The sequence below is a fragment of the Haliaeetus leucocephalus genome, unplaced genomic scaffold (genome assembly GCF_000737465.1).
Source record: "Haliaeetus leucocephalus isolate CR32 unplaced genomic scaffold, Haliaeetus_leucocephalus-4.0 Scaffold566, whole genome shotgun sequence".
NCBI lineage: Eukaryota > Metazoa > Chordata > Aves > Accipitriformes > Accipitridae > Haliaeetus > Haliaeetus leucocephalus.
In genome coordinates, this window is record NW_010973002.1 from 4,598,696 (window position 1) to 4,626,461 (window position 27,766).

Genomic DNA, 27,766 nt, shown 5'->3' on the forward strand with positions numbered 1-27,766 from the left:
ACCCTAGACCCCTTTCTGGGGACTTACAAAGAGGGTTGTCAGTAAACCTTAGCAATCAGACTGAAATGTTTGTTACTCCATTCAACTTTTCCAGTGGAACTGCAGATTTTTGAACAGGACATTGAAACCTACACACAGTGTGCTCTGTGAATCTTTTAGACTGAGTTTACAATGTTTTGGGGACTCCGAACCACAAGTAGAAAAACAGTGGCCTGGTTTAATAATCTTGTCTATACACAGCTGGTCTTTTTTTGCAGAAACTCATGGAAAGTGAATTAGAATGTTTCTTTCTGTACAATCCAAATGTTTGTTACCCAACAAGTGAAATTCCTAAATTGACCGTGTATTTAAAGAAGAAGAAATTATGTCTTTCATCTTTGAATGCCATCTTGCATCCATTTACCAGCTTACTTGCAGTGCTTTAAGGACATTTCTTTTTCTTTTGCAGTTTTTTTCTTTAAAATAATACATTTTTGCTTTCCAAGTTCACATTCTAACTGGAAAGATGGGAGAGCACGCTGCCTCACAAAGTCACATACAGTGTCCACTAAGGACTCCATCCTACATCAATCCATGGTCACAGCCTGAAGAGCTGTAAGCTTTCAGCATGGCAAGTTCTGCCAACCATTGTGAAGGAATTAATAATTCTGGCAGAAACCTCAATAAACAGTATCTCCAAGTATTCATTTCCCCTTTCTTGTGCACAGAGTAAGTGAATCTTCACTTCTAACCACACTGTAATGTTATACTGAGCTTCAGACTCTTAAAAAGATGGACCCTCTTGCAAAGTTAGATTACCCATAATAAGAAATGGGGTTTCTGTGGTCATTTTTCTTCCTGTTACTGAAGATTTGGGCGGTTCTAATCACTCTGCTTTGGACAGCCCAGGCCATACCAATAGGAGATGCTCCCTGAGTGACTGGACTGCCCAGGGCCTGACCAGAAAAACCTTCCTCTGTATCCTCCACACAACTGCTGAAAGACACCAAAGCTGTAGCCAAAGTGACCTTCTAGTCATGGCTACGGCTTTGCTCTTTCTGTAGGGAAAGCAACCTTGTAGCATAGACTGACTTGTCAAATGAAGACGTTGAGAATTATATGGCAGCTTTTCTACTTACTGGTGGTCTTTCTTCAACTTATTGGTGGTCTTTCTTCAACTTATTGGTGGTCTCTTTACAAAACAGGCAACAAGAACATGGAGAAAAGAACCAGAGGATAGGGAAATGAAAGAAAAAGCTATAAATGACCTAAAGGCACCAAAAACGCACCTGTTGCTATATTGCCAGAGCCAGTCAATGATAATAATTTATGACTGTGTGAATATTAACCCTGTGATTTATCAGCTGCGCTGGTTGACTTGATGCCAGTACAGCATCATAAAACTGAGGAACAGTAAGGCTAAAACTGAATGCATTACTGCAGGAGGTATTTGAGGCATTTAAATCTGTTGATCCTACATGAACAAACGCATTTGCCCTGCCTATTAAAAGCAGTCTTTAGGGAATCCTACCAGTCGTGTAGACATGCTGGCTGGTCTGGTCCACGTCTGGGTGAGGTAATGTGGAATCAGCAGGGGAAGACGGGGTCCTGGACACTGGCCGATGTTTATCTAATCCTGCCATGCCAACTGTAGCCATCTGAGCCTGGTAGATTTGCAATTGGTGGACACGCTGATGTGCCAGGAACTCCTGTTTCCAAGAAAACAGCACAGTAGAAAGAAATGTGAGACGGCATCAAGTAAGACACTGAGGGAAACATGTCAACAAATTAAGTTCATTAGGTCAGGGCTGTAATAAACAGTGTGGAAAAAAAAAAAAACAACAACTCACACCTAAGACCTAGTCAATAAATCCATTCAACAGATGTTTTCACACTGACAGTGTGGGCTGCTGAGTCTGCTGGAGACTAGGTGATGGCAGGCAACCTGTCAGTTCTCTCTGACAGAGGTAAAGACGGCTTCCCATGCAGAGGCTTATAAAAGACAAAGGTTTTTCTAATATATTGAATACATAATATGATGTTAGAATATGCATTTCATGACCCTGCACAAATGAAAATAAAATCTTCCTACAGCACTGGAAGTGAAAAGTGGTGTCCTTACTACTCAGTACCAAATTGGCTGAGCAACTGTGAGTCAAGTTTCTACAGAGGACTCAGTTCCCAAAGCTCCCTGGAAAACAGGAACAATTTGCACATAGGTTTTCAAAATCATTTAGAAATTCAGGAACTGTTACATGAGATCCCACTTAGGGACCATCTTTTTTTGTCATAACTGCTGCTGGCTGTAGACAGTGCCAAACACTTCAGGAAAGGTAGGTAGGTGTGAAAAGACTGAGACAGAGCAGAAAGGTGCTTTGTTTGTCAACAGATGGTGACTTTTGCTGACATGGCAAAGGCTGAAACCCTGCTGAAGTCAGTAGAAACCTTGGCATTCACTCACTCCAGACAGTAGGATTGCTTCGCAAGTCCTTTTCTTTCTGTTTTAATTTTTTGTGCATATAGTCCTGGAACCTCAACAGAAAGTGAATGCAAGAGAGAGATTTCAAAACTACTTTGCAATATAAATTCAGTTGAAATTCACACTTCTGTCTTAGAACTGCAGACTCTGTTTATCCTCACCTGGGCTCAGTATACATATATGCAGGTATATATATGGTGCATATATATATGGCTTTTCTTTTTTTTTTTTTTTTAAACCCAGTAACAATTAGCAGTGCTGTATGCTGTTGCTTGGGACAGAAGCTCAGAGGCCTGGCCTGGCCAAGGAGGGAATGCTGGGTGCTTACAGAGGTGAAGCTGAGTTCAGGCTGTGTGGGAAGGCAGGTGGGAGTACCTGGGAGTACCCCAGCCCCTCACGTGCTGCAAAACCAATCCACAGCTCATGGGAAGTGACAATGTCTGCCCTGCATGTAAAAAAAGAGGCCTTTACGAAAATGAGTGCTCATCAATAACAGCTGAAATGAGAACAAATACTTTAAAAGGCAGCTGAAAACCCATATTAATATTTAGGGTCACCACTTCAGTGAAAATACATAAGGTCATGGGAAGGGTAAATCACCTGGGACCTTGTCATAAGTGACTAAATAAAGAAAGAAAATACAAGTAAGCAGAAAGAGGTTTTACAAGAAGTATCTTGGTTTGGGGTCATTGAACCATTTGCCTTTCTTTAAATACAGTCCCCAACTTTTCCTATTGCTTTTTTAATGTGTGATCACAGGATGGTGTTATATATTCCAGGAAATATCTTGAGGTATCTGAAGACATCTATGTATCCCCTTTCCTTATGAACATAACATAACTTAATGTTCAGGAATTTTTTCCTGAAATGCCTAAGTAAGTGCCTTGTTTTTATGTAGTTTCACTAATTATTTTAATTGTGATAAATTTTCAGGGGAGATTTTTTTTGTGCTCCTAGGCATACACATCTTTTGTAACCTTTGCTGGGAGTGTGTGTGATTGGAGAGAAGTGGATAATGTGTGGATGGTACCGCATTGAATATTTTCCCTATGGAGAACAGAAGTAGATAAATTCCTTTGTGAGGATTTAGCATTCACTTTCCTCAATGCTGGCTTAGTGCTCAATGAGGGAGGCACAGGAAGTATTTTGCTGTCTGTGGCATGACTACTCCCTGCATCCTAGGGTCAAGTGGTGACAGCAGCACTGTCTGTCTGATTCTCGTGTATTCGCCATCTCCTGCCTACTCTTCCAAAGCACGAGAGCTAGCTGAGCAGTTTGGAAGAAGCCAAACTCCTACCTGCAGGAACCCTTCTTCACATTGAGCTTCACTGCCATACATGAAATTTCTGCTGCTCTCCTCAATCTCATAGGTTGCATTCATTGTGTTAATTAAATAGCTGGTATCTGTGTAGTTCTTAGGTCAAGGGAACTTTTGATACTATCTTTCAGCGTTCACACTAACTAATGATAATTCATTAATTGAGTTCACTTTTCTGCTAATTACTAGAGTACAGAAGACAAAAGGGTTTGTTCCCTGTTGGAATTCTCTTCAAGCTAGTAAGGGCACATCAGTGTGTTCTGGCAGTCTGCATCAAACAGTATTATTTAAATATACTTCTTAAGGAAATCTTGGAAATTCAGCTATCAGTGAGGAGGGATTCATACTGTGCAGAAATATTTCTGTTTGGACTTTTCTCAGTGCCAGTAGACTCTGAGTTCTGAGCCTTTAAAGCTGCCTTGTCTACCTTTCTTTTATGCTCAGACCTGAACTTCACTTGTGCAATACCTGCACAATCTTTTTTAGTGAAGCTGTAAGTTTGCCTTTTGATCAATACCTAAAATCTCATCTATCCAGGTCTCAGACCTGAAAAAGTCAATTTAAGTGATTTTGGGTTGTTTTTTTTAATGGTGTCTTGAAGAAGAAAAAAAGCAAAGTCTGGAACACTACAAAATGTAAATAATTCAGAAAGCTATTCCTACCTTTACTTATAAAAAGATTAGGTGTTTGTGTCTATGCAAGCAATAGAAATAACACTGTTTTTTAGGCATGTGAACAAATCATGGTAAATTTTTTTAATGCTAATCAACCTACGTGAACATTACCTAAGAGCCAGCCAGCCATATATTTCAGCAATTTGTCAGAGACCAAGAAGAGAGCCTGTTCTTCCTCTCCTGTATTTTCCTGCTTAGCTGTGTTTTGTTTATATCATTCTTCCCTCCCCAAATGAAACCAGACACATACCTAGAATTTGACACATGTTTATCAGCATAATCAGTCCAGGGAAGGAGAATAAATTTGCAGATGATTGGGTGGAAAGCTGCATGACACCTGTTTTAATTTCTGAGGTCACAGAAAACTGTTTGCCTGTGAAAACCTTTTAAAATTTCTGCAAAGTGCAGTAGTTTGTCTCACAAGGCTTACACTGAGGCTTGCTTACATCCTCTGGTGATTTCCAGATCCTTTAACTGTAATTTTAAAAACTCTAGGCATCAGCAAAATTTGGAATTGTTTAGGTTTTAGTCAAAGTTTTCGGCTAACTTCCTGATTAGGTTTCATTTTACAGACAACAGGCACTCATGAAATACATATATTTTTTCCAGCCACCTACATATTTATGCTGTGAGCATTTGAGATACTCTGTGTCACACAGACAAGTGGATTAATGCAATGAGTAATGTGGATAATCAACACACTTATCTGGCTCCCCAAATGCCCACCTGGTCTCTGGAAGGGATTAAAGCAACACAATGAATTCATCTTCAGGTTTTATGTGCTACAGCACTGCAAACACATGTCCATCTCTCCAGCAATATGACAAAAGCAGTATTTGCACATCTGCAGGGTTAGTGATTTGTGTGAATATATTTGGAGCATTTCTTAGGTAACCCGAGCCCTGCCTGCCCGGCATGGAGCCTGCTAGTTCCAGGTGCCTGAGATTAGTTCATTAGTAGAGGCAGGCAATTAGGGCCGCTGCTGGAGTGAATGGAGGGCCATTCATCGTCTTGCCCAGAAACCAGCTCAGGTCCTCAGTAATTATTTTGAGGAGGATTTTTAGAATCCGTATCTAAAGAGAAGATGACCCTTGTAGAGGCATGGGAGGTAAATATTTGTTATTCTCCTATTCTTACTGTAAGGTTTGTTGTTTAGGAGGAGCTGGAATTAATTTGGGTTGGTGTGAATACTTCTTTCATGTAGATGTGTGATTTGTGCATTTTGGTGTTTAATGTTTTGTATATTCTCAGGATTTTAACGAGAACTACTTCCTTATTTGTACTGGTTGTGAGAACTGGTGACCCACAAGCATATTCAGCTGTATTGTTGGATGATAAAGTATAGGTGAATTGTCTATGAATTAATGTTCCTTTAAGCTGTTATGTTTTGTACAGAGAAAAAAATATGTGGGGTTTACTCAAAAACTTGTGTCTCAACAGTCTGCTTTTTAATTCAGTTTGATACATTTTTTTTATTTAGTTTAATCATAGCTGAATGAATCCTAAGATTTGTACTTCTGTACCATAATCCTAAGTGTGTATGAGCATCTGTACCTCTCTTCAGGGTTTATGCTTTGGCTTTTTTTATTGTGGTAGAAAACTTTTTTCTCTGGAGAAATTCAAAATTTGCTATTCCTAATAGCGATATTAGTGCTTATAGTCTCTTACGTATCTGTAGCCAGGTTTCTAGCCCTCTGTCACTGTGTCTCTACTGCATTCTGCTGAAGTATGAAATGTGTGCTGATGTCTATTAACTGTTAAAAACTATTCATGTAACACCCATCCTTCTTCCCTCCTCTTCCCTCCCCCAAAGACCTTCAGTACTACTAACCCTTACAAAGTTTTTCCTCTCAAAGAAATTTTTGGCAGTCTGTTCACTAGTTAATTTTTTCCTATAATTTCCACATTGTTTTCTGAAAATTACCCAAGGGACCAATTATTGCTGAGGAGGAAAAATACGTATGTTCTGCAGGAAGTTTTGCCCTAAGTGAGCATGAAAACAAAACTCGCCCAGCAGGAGGACCTGCTGCCTTTCAAGTACTTCCTCTGGTTCCTTCCTCTGAAGGGTATTTCTGACACCTGCTCTGCTGCCTTCTCTCGCCCCAAAGCTCCTGTTGGAGGCCCTGTTCCTTAGCTTCTTCCAGACCCTGGTAGCAACATGGGAACAGAGTAACTTCAGGTCCTGCCACTTGTCTTCCCCACCACCCTCCTTGCGTTCCTACCTTCCCAGTGCTGTTGTAGCTGAATGCACCTAAGGGCTGTCCAGGCCAGCCAGTGGCTGCATCCAGCAAAATGGCATCTGCTTGCAGCAAAGAGAGCTCAGTCCTGCTTTAAGGTCCCCACGATGGCAGCCTTGGCCCAAACCAAGACAGCATCATCCCAAGTCTGATGCAGTCAGAAATCCTGGACACCCAGAAACTTCTCATACAGTTCAGATGTAGCTAGTTAACAGTGCTTCAGAAATCGTGGACTTCATGGGAAGTATTAATAGGATTGACCTTGGTTATCCTCAGAAGTGACAGGGAAGAAAACAGGCAGCAATGAATTCTTAAATAAGGAGTATTAGAACAAAAAGACCTGTAGGTAAGCAGAAGTTGTAGCACTCTTGACCCAGGAGTTTTGTGAACAACTGTTCAGCCTACTGTCCTCAAACAAAACCATAACTAGTTGCCCTCAGGAGCTGAGCAAAAATAGGTCATGAGGTCTTCTGAAAATACCTGTGTGAACAAATGTGAAACTGCAGGAATGGCTTATCTCTGTCAATCTATACAACCTAAAGTAGAAACTAGTCTGAGATCTCTCAACATATTCATTTTCAGGGATATCTTCTTTTAAACTGCTCTGTCACTTGGAGAAAACACATGACTGAGAAACCCTACCGATACTATTTTTAACAAAGCCACACGTAAAGCCACAAACTTCCATGGTCATCACTTTCAAAAAAAAAATAATCAGTATCACCATCTAAAATATAGTCAGCCACAAATTCAGAATCAGCATTTTTATGAAAAGTGAATAAATAGCAAGTATGAATACAGACACAGACTGAATAGGTAGAAAGGGGTTTAGAGTAAGCAAAAGCATAGACAGGAAGAAACAGGGCAGCTAGCCTTGAGGCATCTGGGCATATTGGGTCACATATTATCAGGATGTTTATAGAATTTGGGTTTCTCTTGCTGTAATCCAAGGAACACAGTGTTGACTAGAAAATGGGTAAACAGAAATGAAGTCTTATCAACTGGAAGTCATGTGTAGATACAGAACAGTGGGATGAAAGCCATACCCCAGAACTGCCTAGAGTCCTAGGCAGAGCAGACTTGCCTTGGGCAGCAACCTGCTGCTCACAGCAAAACAACCCTGTGCCCTCTGCCCTCCCCTTGCCTCCTGGAGGACTGTGGAAAGACTTATTCCAGCTACTGCCAAGGTAGAGCTTAGCACTTGGGGTGGCCCAACTGCAGTGACTGCCCAGGGCATGGTCACCACTCTCAACGAGCTTTGTTTTCCCTCTCTGTTCCTGGAGAAGCAAAGCTGCTGCCACAGAGGCCCCTCTCCTGCCACCCTTCCCTTCTAGGGCAGGAGCACCTTTGGGGTGGCAGAAAGCATTATTAAAATGGCAACATTCTTGTCTAGTGGGCCAAGGAATAGGGGAAGAGCAAAGCCTATTAATGGGGTGACAACAGTGTGCTCCTTCATCAAGTCATGTAGGAGAGGACACGTTCCCTGCCTTGGGTTGCGTGACCAAATGTGTGGGTCAGGGCTGTGGTTGCACCCCTTGGTTGTAGGGCATAACAGCAGGGTCGGGACCCTATCTTTTACCCCTACTGCACAAGGAGCTGGGTGGGTTGCTGACCTGTGGTTTCAAAGGGAGAGATGGTAAAAGTTAGCTCCCTTGGATGGAGAGTTTCCAAAAATCTAACTGTCTAAACATGAGCCATCCTGGTCCAATGTAGGTGAGGAGTAAAGATGGCCACATGGGTTGAGAAGTTTTCAGCTATCTTGGTGAAGAAATACGAGCCAGGCAGTCATTAAGTTGAAGCCTGGCATGATTAAGAAGAAAGGAGTGATAGGAAATGGTTTCTGGGAGTGACAGAAAGGAGGGCTCTAAAGACAGAGCACTTTCTACTGGAGGGAAGTTCCAGGAGTCCAGCTGAGCTGCTGGTTTCACTCCCGGTTCCCGCTCCTGCAAGACCTGCCTTCTCTGCTCCTGATATTGGCAGGTACTTAACTTCTGTCACTTCTGCTAAAGTGCTGACGCTGCGGTGTGCGCAGCACGCATCCAAAGAAAATGCAGCATGTCCTCAAAAGCTTGCACTCCCAAATGAATCTTTTCCTCACTTTCTGACTCTCCTGGAGATTTAGGATAAATATAGAAATAATTGGGGGTACAATGAAAGGGAGAAAGGGACCATCTGAACACCTTGTGTGTTGTTTTTTGGTTTTGGTTTGTTTTTTGTTTTTTTGGTTTTGGTTTTGGTTTTTTTTTTTAAATAAAGCTCTTTAGAGGATTCTTGTTACTTTATTACTTTTACTAGAAATACCACAAGATTTTCCTGAAGTCATTTGGTGCTTTCCAAAAAAACAATACAGGGAAGTGCAGAAATTAATACCAATGGCAAAACACAGTTATCCACGTCTTGCCCTAACTTTCAGTATTAACAAGTATTTGCTTCTTTCAGTCTGATGTGAATAAATAGGCTTATAATAGCATTTAATGGTTACAACCACCTAATCCTAGCATCCTTCCAGCAGTCATTCAGTTAAGCTGTTAGTTGGCCCAAACTAATTAATGAAAATCACCTGTCCCACCTGTTTCATTGTTCTGGGAAATATCACCCAACTCTCTTCACCAGTATTGGCAAATCAGTTTGGTGTTACTTTATGCAGGTCATTTCAACCACTTCCATTTTTCTGCTGTTCATTGGAACTATTTTTCTTAGCAGACTTGTATGGTTTCTGTTCAAGTGAAGAATCATTAGTTTGGCCTTCAGGCAGAAAAATAATAGTCTCCAGGCTAAATTCAGCAGCAGCCCTGCTGAAGATCTGTGTTTTCTGCATACTTCAACAGATTCTGCTTTGGTTTTACAGGCAACTCTGCTGAGTTCATGATTTATTGTAGAATTCATGGAAATTACTTGGGTCTGACATATAAAGAGCAAACCTTGGAAAACCTTGCTTTTCAATACAGACTAACTCATCAGTGTCTAAGCATAAAATCATGGGGGTGTATAGAAGCCCTCTGCAGATGCCTTCTCTCTTGTATGGAGGCACAAGAGATTAGAACAGGGAGCATCAGTGGACCATATGGTCAGCAAATATAAGAGCCTTAACCAAGGTGTTTCACCAACTCTGTTCTCTCTCTATAGATCACTACCTAATGCACAAACTCTAGCAGGTGTGTGTACTGCCATTGCCTGCACCAGAGCTCTTCTGTACAAACTATCCCTTTCTGCTGTCCCACTGGTGTAAAGTGTTGTAACCTGATGGATACCAGGTTCCAGTCCTTTGCTGGAGGACTTCTGCCCCTCTGAAGATTTCAGATAGGTATATTACCAAATCTCACACGTTACTTCAGTGCTTAAAATGTCAACAGACTTCCTTTTTCCAACATATTTGTAGTAAGAGTTACATGGTTTCTTGAAAATGTATGTATGTACACACATACATTTGCAAATATCATGAAGTATTTAAAAAATGTTTTTCTCCAGTGCTCAGCTCTTCACTTCATTGATTTTGGCACACAGGAAAATAGCGATATGTAGTGAAATGGTGATATAGTTTGAGACTCTACCAAATATAGGAAGGATGCTGTGGGTGGAAAAAAAAGAGAAACTATCACAAAATAAATCTTTACAGATCTGTTCCATATACCTATAAAGTATTCTATATGTTTGCAGACTGCTCTATATATTTATAGAATAAATATATTTCCACAACAAACAAGTGCATCTTGTTGTACTTCTTTGTTTTATTTCATTTGGAATAAGATCAAATTATTTGTATCAAATTCTGTGTAATTTGAGCAAAATTGAACTGAACACCTAAAGATTACTTTTAAATATTTCTTGAAACCAGGGGCTTTCCTACTATATGTTTCTCAGCATAAGGTTTGCTGCTTTTCAACAAGTGGGAGAACGGCCAGAATGGGCAAATTGAAAATGGGGAGGAAAACCCTTATGTTTGGTGATTTAGAAATGAATAGAGGGTTAAAAAAAACTATGGAAAAAAGTATGTGCTAGCATAGCACTAATTGTATAATGCAAAATAAATTCTCTGGTTTCTCATTCCTTGAGAAGATCTTGGTCATCAAAATGCAAAGTACAGTTCAGAAGAGACCATAATACTTGTTAAGTTTCATAGGAAGGATGAATGAATTTATTTGAACTTGCTTCATCGCAATGTACTTTATATGTCCCCTCTAAAAAAGTAAAGGGGCTAGACAGCTGTCATGAGGAGGGATGTGGAAGACTGGGTGGGACTAAAAGGGAGAAGAGAGGGAGCAGTATTACGAAATCCAAACAACTGAGTATCATAAGCTCCAACCTCTTCCCTTCTCACCGTCTCTCTTCTTTATGATAATGCTCTCCATTTTCTTTCTGTTTTAAATTTGAAAGCTATTTTGCTTGTATATTCAACTATCTTCCAGTCCTTTCTTGCCTTTATTCTTTTTCCAGCAAAAGCTGAGTCTTCCATGTATTCATACCTTCAGAATTCTCAAATATCATAAGATATTACAACAATTACAAGAAATGGAAACAATAAGAAAAAGTAAAAAGAATACTAGCTGGGGAGGAGAAGTGGGGGCAATAAGAACACTTGTCCCAGTGTAGCGCTTCTGGAAGGTAGTTCATTGATTTGATCACTCTACATAAAGAACTTATCACTGCATTAGCCAACATGATATTTTTCTCTACCTAAAAGAGTAATTTACAGGAGAACAAGTCTGAATGCTTAAGAGACTGAAGGACACAAAATTAGAGACCAAACCCTAGTCTATATTCCTCATCTGGGCTCTGTTACTCCTTACTATGTTCGATGTCCTTCCTGACACAAGAGAAAACACAACAATCTTGGGTATATTAAAGTTTTCAAAAGTGCCTAAATATAGGACAAAAATAACTTTCTACTTTAGGAAATGGCTGTTTTTTCAGAGGATGGCTGCTTAGCACTCAGAATCACTATCTCTTTGTTTTAAAGGCCAGCTGAGGTAGTGATGTCTCAATTTGTATGTTGGGGAAGGCAGCCGTGCAGATCAGCTCCATTGCTGGTGCAGTCCCTTAAAGCACCTCCCCGAGTGTAGCCTGATGGCGCCCTGGGAGGGCATCCACACGCTGGAGATTGTCTCAGGAAGGGGCAGCTCAGCCAGCTGGGAAGCACAAACCCCAAGAGCTGTGTTGGTGCAGTCAAAGAGCAGAGGGCTTCCAGTAATTCTTAAAAGAAAGGACCTGACAGTCAATGGAGAAGGTAATCTCCAATAATAAGTTATAATTTATAACACATTGTAGCTCTGTTTTGCGGCCAGACTGGATTATTTACACAGATCTAAGTCTAGATAGACTAGAGGGGAACCAAAAAATTTATTCTGGGTTTTCACTGGGATATCTGAGAGGAGGGTTTGGTACTTCAACAGCTGCTTCTTAAAGCAATGCCCACAAAGAAGAGAGACAGTCTTCTTGCAGCCATACAACACTTGGAAAAAAATATATACTGGAAAATATTGCACCAAATCAATAGCCACAACTTTAACTACATCTACTGAAACGTGGGAGGAGGGAGAGGGGGAATTCTGAGAATGAGTAAAAGCAAAATGTTAATTCTATTTGTTGTATTTTGTTGGCCTTGTCTTGTGACAAGTTTGTTATTATGCAGATTTCCTACCTGCCACTTTCCATGGGAGGATTTTATGAAGTGAAGTTATGCAGGCAATTCCCCTTGCTTCTTACCTCTTTATTCCTAATTATGTTGGCCCTGTGTTTACTCAAGATAACATTATAGCTGTCCCCAAATGCTCTAGACAAATGAAATCTTTTAGTGCTTGGAAACTTTTTTCTTTTCCGATGTTGCAGAAGTGTAGCTACTAACATGCTGAAAACAAGACTGTGTTTGCTTATTGTCTGACAATGGATTATTAGTTTTTAAACCTTCACAGGCATGATTTCTTAGATGTCCTTTTTGTCTTCAGATAGATATGTAATGTCACACAGGATCATTTGGGTTTTGGTGTTTGGGGGTTTTTTTAAGTATTTACGTGCAATTACATACACTCTTGCACTTACTGCTTTTTTTATTTATTTTGCTAGGAATGTCTTCCTTCTTCCTCTGCAATAACTTTTATGTATACAATGCATCTATATCTCTTGCATGATGCTACCCTATTAAAGGCTATCATGAAAATAATCTGTAATTCATCTGCTACATAGAGAGTATTTTTGTGTGGAGAAACCAAGGTGTAAAAGTTATGAATCCAAACTGAACAGGGATTAGAAATTCTGATTTCTAAGTCCTTCCTTTAACCATTGCATCAATAATGTTCTCCACTTTGGTCTCTTAACTATGAAATAATGCAGCACTGTGGCTTTCAGTGTTTCTTATTACAACAGACAGTAGTAGAGGTACAGTCAGAAGTTGTTTTGGTTGGTTTGTGCTGGATTTGAAAAAGGGTAGGAGAAAAGTCAGAGCAATGGGCACTAGAAAATGTCACAGCTTTTAGGCGCTGCACAAATTAAAGCACCCCCACTCTGTAGCTTTAAGCTGGGTGCAAAAGGGTTCTGGACAGCCTGGGTGAGTAGAGGAAGGCTGATTATCCCTGTGACCCACACAGAGGCATTGTGGTGAAGGCACCCCAGAAACTTCTCAGCTGTTGTGTCTTTGGGGTCATTGTTGTCCTCAGTCTTGTTGGGAAAATCCAGCCTGTTTTCTTTCCAGCCTCTGGAGGGATTAAACCTACTTGGAGAAACCAGGAGGAAAGGTGGTCCCATAACATGGTATGTAGCGTACACGTGGTGCCACAGCCAGCCCTCAGGGCCGCTATGAGTCCCAAGAGCTGTTCCAACAGCACTCCAAGCCAGGCAGTGCCAAGGCATTCCCGATAGCTGGCACCCTGCATCTATGCCACTGCCATTTGTGGTGGCCTGCAGACCCTGCTGGCCACAGGGGACCTTTTGAAAAAGAATGGATGTTGTCGAATGTATCTCAGACTCTTGGTCTAGCTGCAAAGGTGGGCTGAAAGCTTTGGGGCTGGGTTCAAAGCATCGGGTCCTGCCAGCCCAGCAAAGTGCATTCCCGTCAGAACTCTACAAGACAGGACACCTTTGAAGGTTTCTTTCCATGAGCAATGGGGGTTAACCCGATCTGATTGCCATATCAACAGGTACGCTAAAGCATGGCAGATTTAGCCTGAGAACAACCAGAGAGCTAATGCTATCTAGAGGCCCAGTCGCAGGCAATGAGCTTCTCAGCTCCTTCTCTCTCTCCTTTTCCAAATCCTCCTCTGACTATGGGTATTGGGGTTTCTCTTTGCTACTCTCAATAGACAAATCTAATTAAAGCAATTAAACACTCAATAGTGCCATTCAAAAAGGGGAAAAATATGTGAGATTTTGGTGAGCTTCTGACTTTTACTGGCAGTTTTAGAAATATCCCTGATTTTCATCATAAAAGTTCAGATTCACACATCCAAGTGGCTCTTTGGACATTGAAATGTGCTATACACATGGATATAATATAATTCAGAAGAATCTGACTGCTGCTACCTGGCCTTTTTTGCTTGTTTTTAGTCAGTCTATAGAGAATTTAGAAGCCTTTTACTATACAGTTGGAAATAAGAGACAGGATTGTCTTTCAGTTTTCCTCACATGCATTGTGAGGCATTAATCTAAGCTATGACCAGGCTCTCTCTTTTTTTTTTTTTTAACTTTTTTTTTTTAAACCTGTATTTAATCCCTGATGATTTTTGCTGTCATACAGCAATATTCTCCAATGTTGTAATACAGTACTTCCTATACATTATATCCTAAAGCAGTTCTGTAGTTTTATTCTTTTTGGGCAGAGGGATCATGAAGATGCCAGACTTCTAGCAAATTTTATATAAACTTGTTAATTAGCTGGAGAAGTCTCCTGATTTTAAGTATATCCAGAAATTGGTCCTGGTACAAAACTCCAGGTAATGCTTTGAAAATCTGGGTTCAGTATAACTTCAGATGGAAGCATCTGCTACCTCATCTAATCTGTAGCATATTTGTGAGTGTGACAGTCAACACCCTTTTCAGGGCTGGCTGTATTTCTGGGGTAATATCTGTAATACCTGGAGATTCAACATATTATTTCAGTAGAAAAATGTTACATGAAGTTACTCACATTAATAAGGCCAAAAGCTTTTGAAAACAAAGTTTTGCTACTCATGCAATGATTGCTAAGAGCAAAATTCATCTTGTTACTGTGGAAATAACACACTCCAACTTCACATGGCAGGAAGAAAAACACTGCTGATTTATGAGTAGCTGCCCTCTGAAGGCACTGAGATTTTAGGTGCGTTGAATCTTAACCAAAAAGACCTGGGGAACATCTGAGACAAAAGCTAGTTGGTAAATTCATCTCTGCTGTTATTAGGCATTCACATGACAGGCATCGATTTGTGCCTACATAGCCCCAGCCAGGAGACGGAATACTGGCTGTGGGTGCCATTGTAGGCAATGCATTCCCGAGGAGGAAGCTTGGGGTGACCAGTGCATGTACTTGGTGCCTAAAACTGAGGTGCGAGTTGTCTCACCTAATCTTTGTATTTTAATGAGAAAGGAGGGAGTGAGAAGCCCTGAGCAGGGGGCCATGGCTGGCCCCCTCTGTTTGTGAAATGTTTGTGTCCCTAGTGGCTCTCTTCTCCCCAGGGGAGCGAGTGAGTGCAAGAGCCTCTCCTTTTCATTTAAGAAAGGGTTACAGGGCCATGCTGCCAAAAGAGCTGCACCAGGGGCTGAAAGCCCCAAGAGAGGTTTGGGTCAAGTTAGGTTGCTTTGGGAGGATTTGGATCTCTGAAGATGTTTTGTTTTCATTCTTTGAATTAAAATTTAATTTAAGTAATTGAAATACATAATCCATCTCTGAGGAATGCTGTCTTAATCTTGTCTCTTAGAAGAAAAAACAGGATTTTCAAATTTTTATCTGTAACTGATCAGCTGTATGAGTTTACACCAGTCTTCTAACCTCCCTGAGACTTTATGTCACCTTATCTCATCCCAGCTTTATCTATCCTAACTATGGAGACTTCAAGCAGTTTGTCCTTTGCAACGTGATGGTTCAGTGGTCAACACTAAGGGTGCTTGACTGCAGTTGTGGTGCTAAGGCAGTAATACACTTAAAATAATGAAAAACTATCTTGAAAATCCTCTTTATCTCCTCACCCATCCCCCAAAAAATAAAAAGGAAAAAAGCTATGAGTTTCATTTAGTTTGTTTCAGCATAGTAATTACCTATATAGGTCCAATTACATTTCATATTTAAAAAAAAAAGAAAAAAAAGAAGTAAATATAAGAAACTAGAGCAAAAGGGCAAAAAGTGAGAGAAGAGTAATTAGATAGGAGCAGGCTGGATAGGACAAGAATCCAGCTTTACTAAAGAAAAATCGTAAATAACTGAGACTCTGGACCCAGGCACCGACTTTCTTATCCCTTGGAAAAGGTCAGAGCATCACAACTGTGATTTTTTGGAGATTCATACAGTATGAGGCTCTGTTGAGTGAACCCTGATCCCTTAGGTCCCCCTGTAACAATTACTTCTTTAAAAGCTTTTAAACTTAGGACTTCACCTTTGCTATAATATGAAGGCTTTTGAAATCTGATTTATTTTGGAGGGTTTTCGTTTACTGCTCTATTCTACTATAAAACCGTATATACCCTGTTTATTCGAGGCCTTCCAAAAACCCACAGTAATTAATTGCTGTAGCGTATGGTTGTGGTAGCACAATGGTCAGACAAAATCAGCTGAGAAAGCAGGGCTGGTTGTGCACCAAGTGCAGCACCCGCCCACTGCTGACCACAATAACCTTTTTGGGAAAAGTCACTTCCATCAGTCAGGCCACTACAGGGCAGTGGCCGCAAGGCAGCAAAACACTGCTTGGAATAATTCTTTGCAGATGCCAGGAACCGGAAGTTTCAGGGAGAAAAATGAAAGCCATTCACTCTTCCAATGACACAAGCCTTTGATACCACAAAGTCATTTGGACAGAGAGCTCCAAGGTCAGGAAGGCACGTAAAGATTGGTGATTAGAGAAATACTATATCAGCAAAGTGTGGCAAGCTATTAAAAGAAACTGTAGCTTTTATGATTGTGTTGCTGGAGCTTCCCCAGGGCTATTTGTATTAGATATTGAGTTAAGCATAACTTATTTAGTCCCAGCATTCCAGAAAACATTTTGATGTCAGCTACTGAAGGAAAGTAAACACAAGGAGGGGGAAACAGTACTGATCCCAAACAGATAAAAATATTGTAATTTAATTTTGTGAACCCATGCATGTTAGAGCATTAAGAAAGAGGAATTTTTAAAGGTTGATTTGACTTAAAAGACTTGGTCGATAGAGGTATTTAGTCACTATGCAGCTGGGGGAGGGAGGGTGGAGAAACAGAGATGATTTATCACCTTGAGTATATGCTACACCCGGACAAAGCATGAATGCAGTTTTCTGTAGACATCATTTTCGTCTTGAGCAGATTTTATGCACATGTGTGATTCTCATCTAATGCTGTGGGCTTGTGCATATGTTGGGCCAAAATATTTGCTTAGCTGGGCTGTTTGCCCAGTGGATGTTCTGATGGCTGGTGACAGGGATTTGCCTGCCCTGTAGTGAGCAATTAAGAGTCTTTGGGACTGTAATTTAGGAATAGCTCTATGGGTCTGGATTTTTGGTCACTAAGTGAAGAGTTCAAAATCTGATCTACAGGCTGATAATATCTGCACAGATGTTATCTCACAGCTCAGCAGCTCCAGTGCAGGAGTGATGCTTGTTTATTTCTGTACGAAGAAGCCAATAAATCCATTGGGGAATTCTGCTTGTGGGTTCTCTATTCTCTCAGAATAACACTGAGGACCTGAGGAAATCACAGGTATAAATGCAAGGCCAGGTGTGGTTTTCTTGGATTTGCCAGAAATTACTGTTTATTTAAGAGTGAGGAAGTGGGAGAGCTGAAACCTCAAAGTCAAGTACAGTTCAACCCCTTTAACACAGGGGAGACACCTCAACAACAGCTCCTTGCAGAGGGTTTTTTTCGTGCCATCTTGACTGTGCTTTGATTTTTAGATTTTTTTTTTTTTTTAAGGTGTTTTTAGGTGGGAGGTTAGCACTTATAGGTTGGTTTATTTTAAGTACTGCAGGAAAAAAAGGGGGGGAAAAGGGGTCAAGGAATATAGCAGAACTAGAGTAATGTTACAGATATCACTCTGTAAATTTTATCTGTCCAGAGATACTGTCCAAGAAACAATTTGTACTTCCTACTACCTTGCTCTGACCAGGTGTATTAATGTCACTTCAGTTTGGACCTAGGCAAGATGCCATCCCTTCCATTTCCTTTTATCTCAGTAGAATACAAAGTATGTAAGACTGTGAAGACCATGCTTTGGTGCTTCTCTTGATTAGCATCGTTACAGTTCAGTGACCTCATATTGCTGATAAAATAAAGTTTTTCACTCAAATTGTGAAATTCTACATTTCTATGTTCGGAGTAGGAAGACTTCTATCATGAGATGAATAGGAAGAAAACTTCCTCTCCCTTCTCTCCTTGCTATATATTTTTTGTGCTAATGTTTTCACTGCAAAGAAATTATTCATTACCACAAGAAAATCCCAGCTCTGCAGGTTACATATTAATGACCAGTCCTCCCAGACAGAGGATCATATTCCATTTAGCAGTGCAAATGTTATGTCTGCGAGTTACCAAACATGCCATATAGAACTTAGCAACTAAGACTTTATTTGCATGTCCTCTGCCTAAAAACATACTAGTTAATACAAACACTTCCCACAGATATATATATTTTTTTACCTTAATTACTCAGACTTACGTACTTGTCCTAATTCTTGACATATTTAATAAGATGATTCTGGACTATAAATTCTCTACCTCATAAATTTGTAAGTTACCACTTTATTGGACTTTTAGGCTGTCTTTGAGAACAGTTAGTCTTTTACTCAGGAATACAACTACTGCATTTTGCATGTTGTGAAGACACAGTTGACGCTTTTTGGGACCCATAGCTAAAAAGGAAAAAGGCTTATGTTGTTGACTACCTGTCTTGAGAATAATTTGTGGCTTAAGAAAAAGAAAGCAGAAATGTGCTTTACCCTGAATCTAGTCAGAAAAAAATACATAAATTTAACAGAAGACTCTAAGTTTGGATATGACTAAAGGACTAGATAAAACCAAATCAGATTTAAGAAGATAAAATAAGAAGTGCCTTGCTGCATCAGGCCAGTCTATCATGCCCAATACCGTCTCAGACAATAGGAGATGCTATTTAGTGAGAACACACTAGCATGGCTACTCTCTGCAATTTGTTCCCCTTGTACTCTCCCAGCATTCAGAATTTTTGCATTATAGATGTTAGAGATACATCCCTGTCTCTTTCCTTTAATATCTGATTATGACCCAGTTGTCCATGAATTTGTCTAATCTTGCTTTAAACTGCTGCTTCTACAATCTCCTGTGGCAACAAATTCCAGAATTTCACTACTCGTGCAAAGAAAAAACCTCTTGCCTGTTTTAAACTGACCTCCTTGTAATTTCAGCACAAGCTCCCAAATCTAATACTGCAGGATTTGGTGAATAACAGTTCTTCATCCGCTTTGCCTGCTGCCCTCATGATTTTGTAAATGTCTCTCTGGGGGAAGGTATTCTGTAGCAGAATTAGAGGTGTTTACCCAGGAGAGTCTGTGCACTTTTTCAGCCTTCCACGGGTGATAACGTGGCCCGGCTTCTCAGTTGTACAAATTACCTTTCTGCTCGGCATTGTTGAAAATGCTGCTTTAATTGATGTTCGTGCTGCAGCTGGCCTGGTGGGTCACCCGCTGAGCAGAGAGAGGGTACTGCCAGCTCCCTCCTGGCCCCAGCATGCCCCAAATCTGCCCCCTGTGCTCTGGGCCAAGGAGATCCTGGCAGCCAGCCAGGGAAATCTTATTACGGAGGTGATATTCACTAGGGGAGAATCTGAGAGGTGCATTTTAGTTTTACTTAAATGTTCTGGTTTCTACTGCCATGGATTTACATGTATAAAAGCCCCGCGTTTAATACATAGTAATGTATGAGCTTTCCAAATGTTTTCTCTATACTTCTGCTTCTACTCTCCAAGCTCTTCATTTTGTCTTTCTCTCTCTCTTCTTCCCTCTTCTTCCCACCAGGAGAGGATGATGCCTCTTTGCACAAGACGTTAGGGTGTCTGTGTTGGTGTTTGCAAGCAGTATGCAGTAAAACTTTTAACTATAATGCAATTTAGTCAAGAAATAAGAGACAGAACCCAAAGGCTGAGACTAGCACCAAAGCTAGAGGTTTGATATTAAATATATTGCAACTTTTTCTTTCTAATTTTTTCAAGTAGGAAATAAATCTCCATTCTGTTGAAAGATAGTTCTGCCTTTGAAGATAGAATAACGTTTACATAAATGTTAAGGTCTTCTTTAATGTAGCTTTCATTATCTCCTATGTTCCCCCTTTCTCTGAAAGCCCAAGTGACTGATGTCAAGATCAAGGGAGTCAATCAATGTAGATACACTCCAGGACCCAGATAGGATATAAATCACCCTTACTCCTAACCACAGTAGACACCTAACTGAAGGACAGAAGTTTACATATTCGCTGTCCTTGTGGGGGAGGCTAAATTTCCCAGCCACTTACCTCACGGGAACCCCTCATTCATTAACCAATTGGGGTGCTTAGTATCACTTATCAAATAGGCTAATCAAAGTTTGAGGGAAACCAGCTCTTGACCACTTCTTGCCCTTTGAGCACTCCAGGGCCACCTCCCACCCCTAGACTTTTATCTAATTAAAGTTAAAGAGGGGAAAATTAATCCATGGAAGAAAATGAGATAACAGCCACCATAGCAGACCATCCTGGAGTCTGGTTTGGCTTTCATCTATTGCTACCTGACAATTAACTCTTCAGCGACACAGGAACCCCATTTTATGGGAGCAGGATCTGTCCCTTCACACAATGATGGGCATTGTATTTTCATTTTGCACTCTCCATGTTGCAGTTCTTCTACTTGTAATGGGTGCGGGTGAATTAAAAAGGTCATCCTTTACTTTCCCTCTCTCAAGCTTGACTTAGTGCTGTTTTCACTTGCAGAATACAAAAGTGAAAACTGTAATTTATTACAGTACTAGCAATTCAAGATGTTTTGCTTGGATCCTGTGCTTGCAATTGGTTACCAACATTCCATCCTTTCTTGCTTTTGTTGGCTACTAGTTTATAACCCTCAATTTCATTCTCTAAATCTGTGCTTAAAAAGACATTTCACAACACAGGGTTGTGGGGTTTTTTTACCTTGGAAAAAAAGTGTGGAGTGTCCCCTTTGCAGATTCACTGCAATTTTTTGTACTACTTGTGTTCCCGTTTGGTGTTCTTTTGTTTTAAATTCTTTCCTTCTTTTTTAAGCCACCTGATTGTAATATTTCTGAAGCCCAAAGGATCTTCCTTTATGATCGCTTGAATTTTTCAACAGCTGAAGCTTTGGCACTGTGAATATCAGAAATAAGTTAAGTAACACGGCGGTCGTTAGCTGCACTGCGAATGGAGAAACTTGCATTTTATGGGGTACTTGGGAGTCCTGCGCTGTGGCCACGCAGCAGCAAGCTCTGCTCCTCCAGCAGCACCTGCCAGCAGCGAGTTGGGGTGTGTGCGGCAGCTCCGACACGCCACCCTCACTGCCATTTCGGGTTTCGGTGCACTGAGGGAGCAACAGCAACAAAGTTGGGTTTTCTTTCTAAAAAACACTCTGATATTTTGAAGGCTGCATTTGTACTTCTAGCATTTCTAGCAGGAAGCGTTGGATTATAAAGTCTGTGGGACAGGCACATATGGCCAAAATTAGAAGTGCTGAGGAAATCCCACTTATACTCTACACTGTCCCAGTGTTGTAACTTGCACCTTGAGGCACTCAAAGGTGGGTAAGTTAAAGTAGCCCCACTCGGACTCCTTTCTGGAGAACAAGAATTGTTTTAATTATTACATGCTTATATTACTTTGGAATGGGCCACTGTTACTGGTTTGGGTTTTGATGGTGTGTTTTTTTGTTGTATTTTTTTTAAGCCTGCAAAGCCCATGTGTATCTATAGCACTACAGCCAGTAGTAGTCATTAAATACCTTACAAGACTAACCTTAATATTGTCAGTACACAGTTCCTAGCACTTAATAATGGGTGTTCTGCAACATAGTTAATTACTTGCAAATGGAAGTTGTAAAAGGTAATAGGGTTCAAACCTTTTCATTTATATCAAAAAGAAGCCCCAAGCAAGCTTCCAAATCTCTTCCAAACTTTGGGAAAATTTTAGTCCATATCAATGTCTGAACTAATATCTGGCCTTCCCTTTAGCTACCCGAACTAATCCATCAGACCTACAATTTAGAACTATGACCTGCAGCTGTTTGGTTATGGAAGGGCCATTGGTAGGACTTTAAAGGGGGATAAGCGAGGCAGTGGAAATGAGATTCGGTAATCCCCCTGTATTATAAGGTATTTTGCACAGGGTGGGAAGGAGCTGGGACTTTTGCTTGCTCCCCCATCCCAGGCAGCACTGGGGGGATACGGGCGCTCCCTGGGCTGCTGCCTGCTCGGTGCCCCCCGCGGAGGCAGGCAGCAGAGAGGTGTCTGCCGAATCCCTCCTACAGCTCCGGTGCCAGCATGGGGAGTTCACCAGGACCCAGTTAAACTCAGACATCAATTAATACCAGCTGCTTTGCTCTGCCGGGTGGACAGGACCTGCTAGGAACTGGAAAATCTGTAGTCGGGAAATACGCTAGAGAGAACGATTCTGCACTGGTAGGGGGATAGGCTGCAAGCTATAACAGGTCTTTTCCATCTCTAATTTCTACATATTTAATTTATATAGGGTACTGAAAACTCAAATTGTAGCAAACTTTGGTCACTATCCACGAGGGACAGATTTGATCCAGTGACCCAAAGGCGAAAGGCTCTGTATTCCATTAGCAACCCCCTACAAATGCAGTCCCTCACTGAGGCTTTTATATCAATAACTAAATACCACTAACCTTTACAAGCTATGTGGTAATATTTTCAGTCTCCTAATTCTGAGTCATTTGACAAGCAAAGGGAAATTTGAGTTTGTCTTAGAGATAAAAATGGAACTTCTTCAAGGTTTTATTATTAGATATTTAGGAATACAATTCTTCTTGAAAGAAGGGGAGAAGGAAAGCAGGTTTGATTATGACTCGGTGTGTTTAGGAGTGTCTAAAAGGCATTGCCCTAGGAGAACACATTAGGCACCACTCCTACACTGCTTTTCCCACCCTCTCCTGTGACTGATTGAGAAAGAAAATTCTTCTTTCCCCCTTACTGGCAATTTTACATCTTCTACTCTATTACCCACTGGAATGTCTCTTGGAATTCCACCCAGGATCCAGAAGTTAAGAGAGTCTTGATCTTGATACTAGTGAAACTTGTAAGCAAGATAAAAGTATTTCTGCACATATTTTTTGAGCATGCACAAAAATGTATACAGTCTAAGAAGATATAACGCTATTTAATTCCTATTAAAGGTAAAAATGTGGAAATAACCAAAAAATATTTACATAAAATAGCAGTTGGAGGTCAGTATTCATGTCAGAGGTGGTCTTGTTCTATTTTTTTTTCTTTTTTCCTTTACCTACAAGCCAAACACCACTAAACCAGAAACCACCAACCAGTACAGTCTCACAGTAACAAGATATTAATAGCCCATGGAAAAATCAACATATAATTTTATATTATGGTACTTACTAAAGTCCCTGTATTTTTTTTAGTTCTGACCTAACCATAACATGAGAAAAGGCAGTGGAGTGACATGCAAAAATGTGCGCTCATTTTAATTTGTAATATATTCAAAATATTGTTGGTAATTTTTCATATGATACGTTTTTAAGGAACCCTCATTTCAGCCTTTGATTACGGAGAGCTGGGAATTTTACATACAAATTTTAGTGATGTTGCTTTTTGTTTAAACAAACCTACCATCCTTTAATACACAGAGAAGTATATAATAATCCTGAGAGTCTATAAAGCGACTTAGATTGTGACACATCTCCTACCTCCTGAGGGGACTGTCTATGGGCCTGATGTCTCCACCATTAGTTATATAGGCTCCTCTCACACATGAGCTCTTTTGGTGGTGGTGGTGGTTTTGCATACACAAATGTTTTCATTAGATAGCAGAGAACACACTTGCATTACTTGCATGGACCTTTGAGGAAGTCACACATGTACAGGCAAGTAGGCATCTTCAAAATAGGCGCCTAAGCACTTTAGTGGTTTTACTTAAAATGACTTCATGTGAATCCCTATATGTTGTAATGGTCAATGACCTGAACTCGGTTGAAGCATGCCTAACACCTAACTTGTCCTTGTTCATTTCTATGCATGCTTTATTGTTCCCTGCCACATCTTTTACTGTTGTCCCTTCTTGTGCACATTCCCTTTGGCATCAGTGAGTTGGAATCACTTCTTGCTATGTTTCCTAATTCTTTTTATATCTTCTAATCCTCATACATGGGCCGCAGATTTTGTTGGTTTTTTTGTGGTTTTTTTTTCAAATTATATTGATCAATCTCTTGATGTCAAAATGCCAAATGCAGCAACAATAAAGGAATTTTCTGGCTAACAACTTGAAAAGACCTTAATCTGCATTTGACTAGCCTGGTCTCCTCATAGAGGTATGCAAACAGCTTAGCAAACTTTCAATCAGTGTCTCTCAGCCATTGCCTCTTGGAAGGACTGAGGCTGGTTCAAAAGTGCAAAGCTCTTCCCTGATTTCGGGAGTGTTAAAATTGCAGGAAAAACATCAAGCAAAAGAGAAGGAATACAGACACAGCTCCTCCAAAACTCTCCCTCCAGCAATAAAAAGCGAGCTTGAAAGGAAGAATCCACTCAGCAGGCAGGATTTAGAGGATAAGATGTTATACATATAACACCATTCTCACAGGCAAGCCAAGAGCTGCACTCAGTGTGCAAAGGTAAAGCTTTAGGTCAGAGCAGAAATGTCAGAACTTTCGAAGAATTCTGGATACTCCAAGGAATGCCGTGGAGCCCGAGGTAACACGAATGCAGACTGGGGCCGAGTTGCAGGCTTGCTCCTAGGACTCCTTGGGTCTTAAGGATGCTTTGCTGCTGTTTGTATTCTGATCCTAAAATGAGATTAGACACTTGGGAAAACACTGTGTTAATCTACTCCACAGTGATTCACGCTGGTCACCAGACTGGAGTGAAGTCCTGCTGAAAACCTTTAAAACTAGGCAACAATATTGGAAGCAGAGCCAAACCAGCAGTGTTATTTCTAAGGCTGAGGGCTCCATTCCAAAACTACTGTCTCCTCTTCTCAAGCAGCTTAGTCTTCAAAAGAGGTCCATTTAATACTAAAATTTACCATGATTTGGGGGTCAATAAATTTTTTTTTTTGTGATAAACCACAAAATGCCCCATGAATTGATCTACTTCATGTTGCCATGAAGTTTGTTATCTTCTTTTTTTCCACATACCCAAGTATTTCATTCTGCTCTCTCCCTGAAACTTGGAGGATTTGGGTTTCTCCCTCTCCCAAGATAGTTATCATTGGCCTGTGCATCAAACAACTTCTTCTAGTGAACTCCAGCCACAGAACAAATACACCATCTACCAAACCAAAGGCGCCCTCTTCAAATCGCAGTCCCTTTTGGCAGCCAGTTCCTCTCATACCATTATACCCGGAGCAAACTATAAATCTTTTGCCTTGGACACTACTCACTACCTCAAGTGCGTAAAACTAGCTATTACAACAATTTTAGTAAAATGATCAACTGCTAGAAAGGGATTGTGCTGTAGGTGTAACACATCTCACAGAGATAGTTTCAAAATTCAAGAGCTTCCCTCTAGCAAGCTTGAAGCCATTTCTTTTTTGTATCTGCTGATGCTTTTTTTCTGTTTTTTTCTCTCTTGTCTGTCTTTTTTTTCAAATTTATTTATTTTATTTTTTTTTTATTTGTTGGTGTGGGTTTGGGTTTTTTGGTGAGGTTTGGGTTTTTGCCTGTGTGGTCTCTTGCATTCCTTGTGAGCTAAGAAATGTATCTTACCATTGCAGGAAACATCATCACACATGATTCTATGTACGGAAGAACCTCACCATTGCTGCCTTAGTTAAAAGGTAGATTTGAAAATACCAGACCAAATTCATATCTATTGAGATCAAAATCTCACTGAATTGTCATAGGACTTAGTTTAACCCTGGATGGTTTTGTCTTCAGATTAGCTTAAAAGGAATTCTTGATGCTATTGAAGGTGTGGGGAAGTAATAACTCCTCCTAACAAGTCCTCACTATAAACTGCCTGAAGACCTATGCATGGAAGGGTACTTTTTTGTTTTTTTCCCTCCTTACTGAAAATAAAACTTTCTTCTACTCCACTGGTATATACTCAGTTTAAAACATGTTTTGAACTGCATTGCTCCATACTATGCATTGGAATTGAGAGTTTGATATAGTCTATAACATGGTAGATTATTCTAATCCAAATCCTGTTTTAGTACAGAAGCAAAAATTTCAGCAAGGCAGTTAAAATGATAATCCAAATGCAATGACTTAGGATTATATGGACAGAGTTTTCACAGCAGTTGTCAAAAGGCATGTGTGTGTCCCCAGCAGATGTGAAGGCAGCTTTACGCCAAAGGCCATATTTGGCTGTTTGTTACCTCAGCCACCATTTGCACTGCTCCAAAATGCTTACTCCTACTGCCTCAGTAATACATGGGAGTGAGAGAGGAAGAAGGACTTTGAAGTATTTGCTTATAAATCATTTCCAGGGCTGTGCAAAGCTGCATAGGTTACTTTCCAATTTCTTTGAGGTAGTTTTGCTGCCTTTCAAGGTTTTTTTCCTGCTGCCATCTCGGATCCAAGACTTAACAAGAAGTCCGTTGCTACAGGGCAAGAGTGAAACATCATTAAGTCATAATTTCTTTTCCACAAGTGTAGCAGGTATAACCAAGCTGCTTTGCTCCTAAGGCTCCTAGCCCTGAGAAAGGAAAGAGGCTAGCCCCAAAGGACTGCTTTTCTTGGGTTGCTATAATTTAGATTACAGTCCTTTTGTCAGAGGGAGAGAACAAAAGTGACTTAAAACTTCTTTTTTATCTCTCTCCCTTCAAAAGCAATGCAAACTTACACTGTGTGCTCTTACAGTCAGACTGAGCAGGGAACTTGTCCCTACATAGGTCATGTATGCATCAACGGGGTATTTTTACTGCAGCAAGTCCCCGATTCAGATCTGAAGATAAGCTGCTTTCTTGTCTTGCCTGCTTTTGTATACTGTAGCTAGCCTTCCTGGAGCTCATGCTTAGCCACAAATAGACTGGAGAGCTTTTTCCCTTCCTAAGAAGTCTTTGGAGGGACACTCAAGCATGTTCACTGACAAATTTAAGAAACTGTAGGAAATTGGTGAAAAAAAAGCAGTTCACATAAATGTCCTGTCTAAACGAAAAGTAAGAGTTCAAGATTTGCAGAGGAAATCAAAGTCTGAAAAAGTAATTACACTTGTTTAGATTAAATACAAGGCAGCATTTTAATAAACAAGCAAAACCTCTGGCTAATATTATTTCTCAGCCTTTCTCTTATTTTGTGTTTAAGATTAATGTATTTTCTCCTCAGATCCATAATCCCCAATAAATTAACCTGTCCAAATAACACATGCACAAGATAAAACTATATCTTTGATTTTGATTACATTGCTTATGGTTGCAATTTAGGTAGCCTTGATTCCAGCCATTGTTGTTCCTGAGGACTTGGGCACCCTTAAACTGCTAAGAAAATCTCAGTTCTTACATGGATCTAGTTAAGTTGTTGGTTGCAAATAGATAAACATATCTGTTTTTGTTGACAAATGACTTAAAAACATAATTTTGCAATTACAATGCTGTGTCTATGGTGTAGCATAGCTTTTTTTATAGGGACTATCAATTTACACTGTTGCAAGCTAGAAGAATTTAGTTGTAAGTGGGATAGGTTTTATCTGTAAATACAATTCCTAAACATTTAACAGAACTACAGGAAACATTACATTAACTGAATCGTTGCATTGATACAGCAAAACTGACACTATTAAGGGA

General features: G+C 40.3%; 1 protein-coding gene across 1 annotated transcript in view; it reads right to left on the bottom strand.

Annotated features, from left to right (window-relative positions):
- The window catches only part of HDAC9 (histone deacetylase 9), a 281,586-nt gene that overhangs the window by 144,865 nt on the left and 108,955 nt on the right, over positions 1–27,766 (bottom strand). Inside the window, exon 13 of the mRNA XM_010577624.1 lies at positions 1,511–1,688. Within this exon, the coding sequence (XP_010575926.1) occupies positions 1,511–1,688 (178 nt within the window). The remainder of the gene's footprint in view (positions 1–1,510; positions 1,689–27,766) is intronic.